General features: G+C 42.2%; 1 protein-coding gene across 14 annotated transcripts in view; it reads right to left on the minus strand.

Moving 5' to 3' along the window:
- The window catches only part of NEK5 (NIMA related kinase 5), an 89290-nt gene that overhangs the window by 37981 nt on the left and 37803 nt on the right, over nt 1-13506 (minus strand). For 11 of the 14 annotated variants that reach the window (XM_009427003.5, XM_063792590.1, XM_063792588.1 and 8 more), the window contains 5 exons: nt 11483-11549; nt 9567-9683; nt 8507-8593; nt 5611-5703; nt 112-192 (listed from right to left, as the gene is read on the minus strand). In XM_009427003.5, the coding sequence (XP_009425278.3) occupies nt 112-192; nt 5611-5703; nt 8507-8593; nt 9567-9683; nt 11483-11549 (445 nt within the window). The remainder of the gene's footprint in view (nt 1-111; nt 193-5610; nt 5704-8506; nt 8594-9566; nt 9684-11482; nt 11550-13506) is intronic. The other 3 variants (XM_054664977.2, XM_016925321.4, XM_016925322.4) reach the window with 2 other exon arrangements.

A 13506-nucleotide genomic window follows, 5' to 3' on the forward strand; every position in this document is an offset into this window, starting at 1 on the left:
AGAGCAATTCTATAAAATACTAGGGTTAAAATCATGCAGGCAACCGAGATCACAAGGTGGCTCCCCAGCCAGCTATTTAATATGGAACCCAAAGACAAAAGTATTTCTTACCTTAGCTTTATATTTCTGTTCTGGATTTTTACTTTCCTTTGTGTTCTGAAGCCTCATTTGTTTCAAGTCTTTTTCAATGTCCTGAAAATTTAGAGAAAAATACAATTCTCTCACTGTATGTTTACATGAGTTGATTTCTGTGTTAAATCTGATGATTGATTTAATAACAAAAACAAGCTTTTATAATGGAAAGTTAATAATAATTAACTAAAAACTTGGGCAGAGTATCCATTAACTTGAAATATTAATACATTTAACACTTGCACTTCAGTGGGTGGAATTCTATAATGTGACAATACTTATCACTCCAGTCCACTCCAGTCCAACCCAATTCAATTCAAGAATGTAATTTTGACTACAGGATCTTTCCCTTAAGAGGCTTATGATCTTAATCAGGAAAATAAGCAAAGTGCGCAACTCATGATGGTATAAAGGAAGGAGAGGGCTCTGAAAATTGGCAGGCAATTTCAAGTAGGAAGAGAAGAAAACTAAAAGTGGATGACAAGAATTTCAAAGGCACAACTGAGATGTGAACTCCATATTCGGAGGTTTCTTAGCATCCTATCTTGGGCCATCTGCTCTTCTCTTCCCTAATACAAGGGGTTTCATTCATTCCTATGGATTTAAACGCCACTGTTAAGCAGAGACTCTTAAATGTGTATCTTCAGGCTTCACTTTTCCTCTCCTCTGAGCTCCAGACTCACATATCCAACTGCCTACTTAGCATTATCTTCATCTTAATATTCACTCCACAAATTCACACTGAGCACTCCCCAGGGGCCAGAAACCCTCAAAATGGGTTAGCACAGTGGACATGACCAGAAAGGTCCCTGCTGACACGAAAATTACATTTTACTGGAGTAGGATAGGTAATAAATGAGTTAACGAATGACATAATTTCAGAAAGTGTTAAGTGCTATCAAGGGAACAAAATAGGATAACAGGACAGAAAATGAGTAGGGAGTGAGAGTAATACAGGCAAAGCTTATCTGGCAATCAATTTAAGCCCCGGAATGATATTGGACCTTGGCATATGCCAGTCTGAGGAGAGCATTTTCCATGCAGAGGGAACAGTGGGGTAAAGGTTCCAGAGCAGGTATGTAAACTCTCACAACTTCTCTAACTCAATGTCCAAATGGAACTCTTGAGTGCCCTCCACCCCTCTCCAGCAGTGGGCACTGAAAACGTATGCTTTCAGCCAAGACAGAGTATCAGAAACCAGATTTAATTCCGCACCTGAAACAACCAAAGAGCCAAATCAAACATATAATAGATAAATGGTTTTTAATACATTAGACATCCAGCAATGAAAGACAGTAATCCCTAAGAAACAGAAAACCAATGAGACAAGCCCTGCAACTGCCCCAGCCTCCTGTCTTGAGAGAGTTTGCAAGCCATGGTGCGGGGATGGGGAACTGAAGAGGTGCAGGGATGGAAACCGAAGATGAGTGTGGCCGACTCCCTGAGTTGATAAGACAAGGCTTGGGGGGTATAAGGTGCTAGAGTCTGAAAGACAAAGACCCAAAGAGGAGAGAGCTGCACAGAGAGAACTGAAACACTCATACAATGTCAAGGGGAGTGTAACACAGTGCGACCATTCTGGAACACCATTTGGTAGTTCTTTGTAAGTTAAATATACACCTACTATATGATCCATCCATCCCAGTCCAATGTATTTACCCAAAAGAAAGAAAAGAAGCATATGACCACATAAAGATTTGTACATGATAGCCAGGCACGGTGGCTCACACCTGTAATCCCAGCACTTTGGGAGGCTGAGGTGGGTGGATCACCTCAGGTCGGGAGTTCGAGACCAGCCTGACCAACATGGTGAAACCCTGTCTCTATTAAAAATACAAAATTAGTCGGGCGTGGTGGCACATGCCTGTAATCCCAGCTACTTGGGAGGCTGAGGCAGAAGAATCACTTGAATCCAGCAGGCAGAGGTTGCGGTGAACTGAGATCGTGCCATTGCACTCCAGCCTGGGCAACAAGGGTGAAACTTGTCTCAAAAAAAAAAAAAAAAGATTTGTATATGAATGTTCCTAGCAGCTTTATTTATAATAGCCAAAAGCTGGAGACAACCCAAATATCCATCTACAGTGAATGGATCAATAAATTTTGATACATTCATACAATAGAATATACTCAGCAATAAAGAATAATAATGAACTATTAATATGTGCAACATAGATAAATCTCAACATTATTATGTGAATGAAAGTAGCCAGAAAAAAGAGCACATACAGCACGACTCCATTTATGTAATCCAAACAAATCTAGAAAATTCAAACTAACCTACAGTGACAGAAAGCAGATCCGTGATTGCATGGGGATGAGATGGGAGGAGAAGTAGGGAGAATAAGAGAGAGGAGTTTACAAAAGGGCGCAACAAACTTTTGCAGGTGATGGATATGTTCACTATATTGATTGTGGTGATGGGTTTCATGGGTGTGCATGCCAAATTTTATAAAGTATATACATTAAATATGTGTGGTTTATTATGATCAATTATATCTCAATAAAACTGTTTTTTTTTTTTAAAGAGATGGCGGACTCAAGTCCTAATCTGTGGCAGTACATTGGAGTAGTGAGCAAGAGACTGCACACCAGCCTAGGGTTCCTGCCTCAAGATCCCAGACTCCATGGCTACACAGTTAATCAGTCTTCACAGGGCCAAGAGGGCCTTTCAGATGACATGACCCTGGAGAGCTTGACAGCACACTAAGGTTGAATGTCCCACCCACTGGAGTAGATTGGGGTTGGAATCTGAGATCGTTGTATTTTAAGGAAAGTAAAGTAATGGAGCACTTATTGTACAATTCAGATGACCAGACTATCCAAGCAAATCAGACAACCAACTTCACAAATATCAGTAAGATAGATAAGTCATAGTCCTGATTTCAGACTTCATACTACTGCAAGGCAGAAAAACCCTTCCCAAGTTTGCAGGGCAAATAGCTAATAATGCTTCAAACCGACACAGGCTGGTGTATGAAGTACTTGGAAATGCTGTGGAAATACAGATGAGGCAGTTATTAATTCTAAGGGAGAAAGAGAAAAAAGCTGTGCTAGAAACTTCACCAGGAGGTCTGATAGATGTGTTCTGCAAGAAGAGAAGAGAGGGAAGGGATATTTCAGTAGAGAAATAAGCATTTTACAAAAGCCTGGAGGTTAAAAGGAAGATGTCTTTTTAAATAAGTAGGGCTTTAAAAAGTAATCTGAGACGTTTAGAGCTTTGGGTATGTTTGGGGGAAATGTGAGCAATGAGGCTGGAACATTCTGTTAGGAACAACTCACAAAAGTCTAGCATGCCATGCTAAGAAAAATGGCAGTCGCCATTGATTGTCGTGTAGAGAAATAATGTTCAAATCAGTATTTTGGAAAGATAACTCTACAAGTAGAGACTTTTTTAAAGTGTCTTATTATATAGCTGCATATTCCCTTCAAAAAAGATAATTAAAACCTGAATCCAAAAATTAGACAAATTAAGTGATAATTATTTCCTTTACAAAAGTTTGCAAAGGTATCTGCTGCTGGATTGCTCTGGAGGAGCCTTCAGGAAATATCAGATGCCTTTTCTTTTTTTTTAGAGACGGAGTCTCACTATATTACCAAGGCTGGTCTCAAACTCCTGAGCTCAAGGGATCCTCGGCCTCCTAAATAGCTGGAACTATAGTCTCGTGCCACCATTTCTGTCTTTCAGATGGCTTTTTTGTTTGAAGATATTGATTAGAGTGCTGACAGAACTAAGGAACGGATACTTTATTATACATATTTGTAGTAAAAGTTCTGTAACCTTCTTATAAAAAATCTAAAAAGTAGAGAGACAATAATCATTCCTACTCACACCAATCCAGATACCACCAATTACCACCATTGGCATTTTGGTGTGTTTTCTTTCAAAGTTACTCCTCTTGCATAAAATATACAAAATTTTATTCATCCAATTCCTGATACGAACTTTTTGAGGCAAGGTACCATCATTTGTTTGTGTTCTTCCAGTGGCTTATTTTTAATTACCTGACTTATTAAAAACTTTAAGGCACTGGATTTACTCTAACCAGGTTAAAAAATGTGAGAGAAAAACATGTCTGTAACATCTGAGCCGTGTTTTCATGGAATGTGACTGTGATCCTACTGGCACCTTTAAATGACAAGTTTATAATACCTTGAGGATTTTCCATTTCTAGTTGACTCTGGACCAAGCTCTAATAATAAATATAATTTAAAACACAGAGAATTACTCTAATTATAAAGATAATAATAATTCGCTCAGGCGGGGTGGCTCATGCCTATAATCCCAGCACTTTGGGAGGCTGAGGCAGGTGGATCACCCGAGGTCAGGAGTTCAAGACCAGCCTGGCCAACATGGTGAGACCCTGTCTCTACTAAAATACAAAAATTAGCTGGGCACGGTGGCAGGCGCCTATAATTCCAGCTACTCAGGAGGCTGAGGCAGGAGAATCGCTTGAACCTGGGAGGCGGAGGTTGCGGTGAGCCAAGATCGTGCCATTGCACTCCAGCCTGGGCAACAAGAGCAAAATTCCATCTAAAAAAAAAAGATAATAATAATTCTTAGTATGGGCCAAATCATTGAGAATCTTCTTACTAAGCAAAAATAAAAGCACACTTGGGCTTCTTATTCGCAAAATAAATATAACTCCTTGGAAAGTAAAACATTTTATGTAATTATTTTATGTAATCATAAAAGCATTGTTTATCAGGTCATTTCACAGGTTTAATAATTCTCAGAATTGGTTGAAATCAACAGATTCATCTTGTATTATAATTGCATTACCTTTTCTCAGAAGGGAAAAAAACTCTCTTGAGATTTACTTGTTATTTCAACTCTGCCCAGGCTCTTACCTCCACCAAAAACATAAGGTTGAAATGGAAGAGAACGTGACTCAGATTTCCTGACCAATGTGTCTGATACACTGACTTAGACCCTCCAGAGAGTGGAACGTTCTTATACTAAATAGCAGCAGTTCTCAAACTTGGCTGCTTACTAAATCACCCAGCAAGCTTCTGCAGACAGAATGCCTGGGCCTCATCCCAGACCATCTGGGGCACAGAGAGGCATCTGAGTTTTTAAAAGTTCTGGTAAAAAGGTGGTGGCTCATGCCTATAATCCCAGCATTTTAGGAGGCCGAGGCTGGTGGATCACGAGGTCAAGAGATAAAGACCATCCTGGCCAACATGGTGAAATCCTGTCTCTACTAAAAATACAAAAATTAGCTGGGCATGGTGGCGCATGCCTGTAGTCCCAGCTACTCGGGAGCCTGAAGCAGGAAATCACTTGAACCCAGGAGGCAGAGACTGCAGTGAGCCAAGATCGCACGACTGCACTCCAACCTGGCGACAGAGTGAGACTCCGTCTCATAGAAAAAAAAAAAAAGTTCCCTACGTGGTTCTGCTGCACAGAGAAGGGTAAGAGCCACTCGGGGTAGAGCACACACACTGCAAGCACACACATCTGATCATAGCCATCGTTACCTGCACAGGTGCTTCTCCCTCAGATGCATCTTGATGGACAGGCAGGTTACTCTTCTTCACCAAATAGGTTTTATGACTTATTTTTGAGTTCTCCTTTAACACAAATTATACACAGTCAACAAGATTGGTTCTGAGTGAGCTCTGAAGGCTACTTGGCTGATGCGCGATCAATGATGAAATGGCTGGACAGAACCCTTTTTATAGCTCCTTTTCCCCGCCACAGCTTCAGTATTTCCCAAATCCTTCCTCCATAGTCTCTGTAGAAATGTCTGATATCCACTTTTTTTTTTTTTTGAGATGGAGTCTCACTCTGTCACCCAGGCTGGAGTGCAGTGGTGCGATCTTGGCTCACTGCAAGCTCCGCCTCCTGAGTTCATGCCATTCTCCTGCCTCAGCCTCCCAAGTAGCTGGGACTATAGGCACGCACCACCACACCTGGCTAATTTTTTGTCTTTTTAGTAGAGACGGGGTTTCACTGTGTTAGCCAGGATGATCTCGATCTCCCGACCTCGTGAGCCGCCCACCTCAGCCTCCCAAAGTGCTGGGATTACAGGCGTGAGCTACCGCGCCTGACCAATGTCTGCTATCCATTTTTGCAGGGCTCAGGCTGCCCCTCCCAGCACACACAGTCCTCTGTCCCAACCTTTGCATGGTTCTTTCAGAATGCGCACTCTCCTCCTTTAACTCTGCCTCTCCAAATTCCATTCTTTAGGCCCCACCCACTTCTTCCATAAAAACCCGCTTCCTGCTCATTCTGCTCATCTTGGCTCCTGTGCACCTACAGGGCTTACTCTATGATTGTTTTATACATGTGTCTCGTCATTCCAACCATTTATAAGTAGAACTGCATATGCCAGAAAGAATAGTGGTTATAATTGTATTTTTTTATTTTTTGGGACAGGGCCTCCCTCTGTTGCCCAGGCTGGAGTGCAGTGGAAAAATCACAGTTCACAGCAGCTTCAACCTCAGCCTCCCACCTCAGCCTCCTGAGCAGCTGGGACTACAAGCATTTGCCACCATGACCCACTAATTTTTTAAATTTTTTGTACATATGGAGTCTCATTATGTTGCCCAGGCCGGTCTCAAACTCCTGGGCTCAAGCGATCCTTCTGCCTTGGCCTCCCAAAATGCTAGGATTACAGGCATGAACATGAGTAGGGGTTTTAGAGTCAGATTTTCATTTTATTTTACTTTATTTTTTTGAGACCGAGTCTTGCTCTGTATCCCAGGCTGGGGTACAGTGGCACAATCATGGCTCACTGCAGCCTTTAGCTCATAGCTCAAGCAATCCTTCTGCTTTAGCCTCCCAAGTAGCTAGGTCTACAGGTGCAAACCACCATGCCCGGCTAATTTAAAGAGAGAGAGAGAGAGAGAGAGAGAGAGAGTGTGTGTGTGTGTGTGTGTGTGTGTGTGTGTGTGTGTGTGTGTGTGTGTGTTTAGAGCTAGGGTTTCCCTATGTTGCCCAGGCTGGTCTCAAACTCCTAGGCTCAAGCAATCCTCCCACCTCAGCCTTTCAAATTGCTGGGATTACAGGCATGAGCTACCGTGCCCAGCCTAGAGTCAGATATTTAAATATTTCGTCTGCCTTGTAATAGCTACGTAACTTTGGATGAGCTACTTAACTTCTCTGTACAGGGGTAAATAAAAGAAAGTATGAACGTGATATGGTTTGGCTCTGTATCCCCACCCAAATCTCACCTTGAATTGTAATAATCCCCATTTGTCAAGGGTGGGGCCAGGTGGAGATAACTGAATCATCGGGGTGGTTTCTCCCATACTATTTTAATGGTAGTGAGTAAGTCTCACAAGATCTGATGGTTTTGTAAATGGGAGTTCCCCTACACAAGCTCTCTTGCCTGCCTTCATGTAAGGCATGACTTTGCTCCTCCTTTGCCTTCTGCCATGATTGTGAGGCCTCCCCAGCCATGTGAAACTGTGCGTCTATTACACCTCTTTTTCTTTATAAATTACCCAGTCTTGGGTATGTCTTTATTAGCAGTATGAGAGCAGACTAATACAGTATGTGAAAGCTCTAGTTCATGGCCTGGCAAACACAACTGAATTGCACCGTACATTCATTTGACTTATATGAATTTATCTGTATGCACTGCGGTGGGAGAAAGAGAGAGAGAGATCAATTTCAGCAGCATGGTAGCTCTACTCAATGAGTGTGTGGCCAAGTGCATGTGGGATGGGAGACAGCTGTCTCAGTGCCTGCAAGCTTCTCCTAGGAGAGCATTCCAGGGCACTGAGTGTGTTCCTAGTGTTTCAATAGCCATGTGTCTTTCTTACAACATGGTTTCCAAACACAGGCTGGCTATTTCATGTGAAGCTCTTTTGAAGAAGCAGTGATCTGTGCCAACTCTAGAGACCTTCTTGGGAGATGGAAGGATGAATTTCCAATGTGGCGCCTTTAAGAGATTTTTAAGAATCAGTTCAACTGCACTCAGATTTTGCCTTAAATAGCCTTTAGAACCTTACCCTGCAGAGAGTTGAAAAAATGCTAGTGTGTTGGGTTTGTTTTTTTCCCACCTTCTGGGCATGAACTTACACTCATTTTTGACTTTCTGCATCTAATCCAGCTCTGGTCTAAAGTTGCCACTCAGTAAATATGTATTGAGTGATTCATGAAGGAAACAATCAATAAGTACTTTTAATAATAGCCATTCCTGAGAATCTCAGATATCCTTATTATCTTGTGTAGTCTCTCATAAACCATAATAAACTGAAGCTCCAATGAGGTCTGACAGCTTTCCTATTAAAAAAGAAGTCTACATGATTATCTCTATGATAAAACTTTATCTTTTCTATAAGGAAATCATTACTTTTAATACCAGCTCAATTTAGTTAGCTCTAAATCGATAGAACAATGTTTCTCCTAGAAGAATGAATTTACCTCTGGTTCTCTCCCCATCTTCTTTCTAATTTCTTTCATGTCATTGTGGTACTGTTGGCGTATTTCCTCTAACTGCTTCCAATATTCCTGGAAAGCAAACCCAATCCAGAAACTTTAAATGTTTATGAACACCATAACAAAAATAATCTTTCTGCAGCCTACAATTTTAAAAGTGTGTAATATAAAATAAGGTTAGAAAAATATGTTGCTCCTAAAGATGATAATCTGCCTTATGTTTTGGCTGCAGTACTTCACTCCCTGTGAGACAGTGGCTTTAGCTACAGAGCTCAATTTTATATATAACCCAAATGTGTTCATGATGTACACTTACTTTATAAATCCCACTTTTATATATAACCCTCTTATGCACTGAACTTTGTTCCTCCCCAAAAAGAGATATGTTGAAGTCCTAACCCCCAGTGCCTTAGAATGTGACCCCATTTGAAAACAGGTTGCTGCAGATGAGACTACTTAAGATGAGATCATACCGGTGGGCCCTTAGTTCAATATGACTGATGTCCTTGCAAGAAGATGGCCATGTGAAGACAGGGACACACAGGAAGAACAGCATGTGATGAAGGCAGAGAATGGAGTGATGCGACTGCAAGTAAAGAAATGCCAAAGATTGCCAGTGATGCACCAGAAGCTAGGAAGAGGCAAGGAAGGATTCCCCTACAGGTGTCAGAGGGCACTTGGTCCTGCTGACACCTTGATTTTCTATTTCCACTCTCCCAGAATTGTGAGACAATACATTTCTATTGTGTTAAGCCACCTAGTTTGTTGAACTCTGTTACAGCAGCCCAGGAAACTAATACAAATCCCAAACCTGTTACTGATGGACGGTTACTCTATGAATCTCAAGGCGAAAAGCTTTATGAACTTAGCCATATCGCATTATCTGAGAAAGTGAAATACCTAACTCTGTTTCCCCTATAACACTCAGCATGGTGTTGACATATTCAGGGGCACTGTAGGAAATAGAAGTAACTCCCTATTACAGTACAAAAAACAGTAATACAAAGAAATACAAGGGTAGCCCTGGAATTAAACAGTTTTTAACCTGTTCCTTCATTTCTTTTTTCCTAAATGGCAGCTCCTGGAATCTAGGCTCTTCTCCATTACTTCTTAGCTCTTGTCTCTGGTTGTAATTTGGCTCGGCAGAAGATGGACGAAGACCCTATTTATTGAATGAAATAATTTATAATGCATACTTTGATTTCGGAAACATCTTCTGATTTGACCTTGACTTTTTCCTATAAATAAGAATTATATCACTAAGCAAACTCAGTATTTGGGAGTTTTTTTTGTGGTAAGTAGTAGAATTTTCTTAATTATAAAGCATTAAAAAATATATATTTTTTTCTGTTTGAGAGCGTCTCACTCTGTCACCCAGGCTGGAGTACAGCGGCATGATCTTGGCTCACTGCAACCTCCAACTCCTAGGCTCAAGCAATTGTCCTGTCTCAGCCTTCCGAGTAGCTGGGACTACAGGCGCCCGCCACCACACCCGGCTAATTTTTTGTATTTTCAGTAGAGACGGGGTTTCACTGTGTTAGCCAGGATGGTCTCAATCTCCTGACCTCGTGATCTGCCCGCCTTGGCCTCCCAAAATGCTGGGATTACAGGCATGAGCCATCAAGCCCAGCCTTTCTTTTTTTTTTTTTTTTTAAGACAGAGTCTCACTCTGTCACCCAGGCTGGAGTACAGTGGCGCAATCTTAGCTCACTGTAACCTTTGCCTCCCAAGCTTAAGCAATCCTCCGGCCTCAGCCCCCTCAGTAGCTGGGACTACAGGCACACACCACAACACCTGGGTAATTTTTGTTTTTTTTTTTGTAGAGATAAGGTCTCATTATGTTGCCTAGGCTAGTCTCGAACTCCTGGGCTCAAGCGATCCACCCACCTCAGCCTCCCAAAGTGCTGGGATTACAGGCATGAGCCATAATATCTGGCCTAATCACTTTTTTGTTGTTGTTTTTTGGTTTTTTTGTTTTTTTTGAGACAGAGTCTCATTCTGTTGCCCAGGCTGGAGTGCAGTAGCGTGATCTCGGCTCACTGCAACCTCCTCCTCCTGGGTTCAAGTAATTCTCCTGCCTCAGCCTCCCGAGTAGCTGGGATTACAGGTGTGCACCATCATGCCTGGCTAATTTTTGTATTTTTAGTAGAGACGGGCTTTCACCATGTTGGTCAGGCTCATCTCGAATTCCTGATCTTATGATCCGCCCACCTTGGCCTCCCAAAGTGCTGGGATTACAGGCATGAGCCACCGCACCTGGCCCCTTGTCACTTTTTTTAATGTGCAGCAGAATCTTTAACAAAATAGAACCAAAGCACTACAGCACTGCAAGGAAATTTGAAGCTCATCTACTCTAAAAATTGTCATTTATAGAAAAGGAAATTAAGGCTCAGATAGGCTGAATGAACTGTCCAAGGTCCCACAGAAGAGATAGAGCCAAGGAAGAAACCGGACTGCTAAGACTCTGATTCAAGCCTGTTCCCATTATTTTCTTTAGCTATTAAAAACTGGGGACTCGGGCCAGGTGCAGTGGCTCACGTCTGTAACCCCAGCACTTTGGGAGGCCTAGGTGGGTGGATCACCCGAGATCAGGAGTTTGAGACCAGCCTGGACAACATGGTGAAACCCTGTCTCTACTAAAAATACAGAAGTTAGCTGGGCGTGGTGGTGGGCGCCTGTAATCCCAGCTACTCAGGAGGCTGGGGAAGGAGAATTGCTTGAACCTGGGAGGCAGAGGTTGCAGTGAGCCAAGATCACACCACTGCACTCCAGCCTGGTGACAGAGCGAGACTCTGTCTCAGAAAACAACAACAACAACAAAAACAAAAACAAAAACAAAACTGGGGACTAGTAGAGAGTATTCTTGACCTTCTGGTGGAATGAACTTTGACTTGAAAATCTGTGAACAGAAAAACTATTAGGAAATTCCTAATTGCTTCCCATATTTGGTATTTTACTTACCAATTGCTTCTCCACTTTCAACTTATATTGTTGAGCTTCAAATTTTCTCTGAAGGTACTCAGCAGGCCTTAGAAAATAAGAATGTTCAGCTTAAGTAGAAACTTGAACGAATCTTAGGCACCAATTTGACAAGTAATTTTCAGTTTAGTAATGAGATTCACAATTCACCAGTGGCTTGAAGTTCCAAGTTCAAGAAGTAGTTCACAGTTACAGAATCTTTACATTGGAAAAGAAAATTTTGGAATCAAAAGGAAAAAAGGATAAAGAGTAACAAGTGGGGATACAGGAGAGGATTAAACAGAAAAATATTCTTATCCAGTGATTTTTCTTCAGGACAAGATTCAGTCCTTCCATTCTCTATAATATGTTGTGGGGAGGAAAACAGACCCACACCCAGAAGTTCTCATGCTTTGTGTAGGTGTCTAATGTACAGGTTGTCGCTCCTGATTTAACAATAGCGGCTAGATGTGGTGGCTCACACCTGTAACCCCAGCACTTTGGGAGGCCGAGGTGGGTGGATCACGAGGTCAGGAGTTCGAGATCAGCCTGGCCAACATGGTGAAACCCCGTCTCTGCTAAAAAAAATTAGTGGGGCGTGGTGGTGGGCACCTGTAATCCCAGCTACTGGGGAGGCTGAGCAGGGAGGCAGAGGTTGCAGTAAGCCAAAATCGCACCACTGCACTCCAGCCTGAGTGACAGAGTGAGACTCCATCTCAAAAAAAAAAAGAAAAGAAAAGAAAAGAAAAGAAAGAATGGCTGCATATCTGTTTCCTGCACCACATACTGAGCTCCCTGAGAACAGAATGTGTCCCTCCATCCATCCCTTTATCTCCGCACATAAATGCTTAATGAGGAAGGAAATAATGGTTTAGCTGTCTCTCCAAATGTTTAAGGTATTTTTCCAGCACAATTTTAGTCAATTCCAGTCAAACAATTTTCAAGTTTATACTCACATTTTATGTATCTATCTTTTTTTTGGCAGAATTTCCTGTAAAACATTTCTGTAATTATTGGTTGCTAAATAAAAACGGCATTTCAGACCATAAGTTTTTTGGAATACGAGTAACTTCTAAGGCTCCAAAGACAGAACTGTAATTTCAGAAATAACTCCTTTAGGAAGGAACATCATGATAAGCATCCCCAATTTACAAAGAGGCAAGTTAATAATCAGGGATTTAGAAATAGGATGAAATGACAAGCTAAAGTCTTTGAGTCTTAGTTCCTCAGCTGTAAAGTGGGCATGGTACCATTTCACAGGAATTGATACGAGGATTAGAAGAGATTAGGGCTGTGAAGTGCCTGACACACAGATAGTTCTTGAATCCAATGAGGGTAAATTGTAGCACTCATCTGTCTCATAAGCCTAACTGGCACATGTATCAATATCTTCATGAGAAAAAGGATTCCAACACTCAGGGGCTGTCCAAAAGACATTCTCTATCTCTCTGTCTACCTATTCCCTCTCCACCCCCCAAATCCTATACAAATTCCTCTTCCTCCGCCGGGCACGGTGGCTCATGCCTGTAATCCCAGCACTCTGGGAGGCCGAGGCGGGTGGATCACAAGGTCAGGAGATTGAGACCCTCCTGGCTGACACAGTGAAACCCTGTCTCTTCTAAAAATACAAAAAAATTAGCCAGGTGTGGTGGCAGGCGCCTGTAGTTCCAGCTACTCTGGAGACTGAGGCAGGAGAATGGTGTGAACCCAGGGGGCGGAGCTTGCAGTGAGCCAAGATCGCGTCACTGCACTCCAGCCTGGGCGACAGAGCGAGACTCTGTCTCAAAAAAAAAAAAAATCCTTTTCCTCCATCCCATGGCCTGTAATTGGACCTCCAGCAGACAGAAAGCTGGGGATGAGGGAGTATACAAAGAGGAGGGGTTACCAGGCATCAAAGGGGCATCCAGGAAAGAGAAGGACCCTTCCTACTGTTTCATGTGAGAGCTTGGGAGATAAAATCACATGTGGTCAAAATAATTGATAGCTTGACAGCTCTCAAATCTAGACAAAGAGTGGAAGATATATTT

This window comes from Pan troglodytes, chromosome 14, assembly GCF_028858775.2.
Source record: "Pan troglodytes isolate AG18354 chromosome 14, NHGRI_mPanTro3-v2.0_pri, whole genome shotgun sequence".
NCBI lineage: Eukaryota > Metazoa > Chordata > Mammalia > Primates > Hominidae > Pan > Pan troglodytes.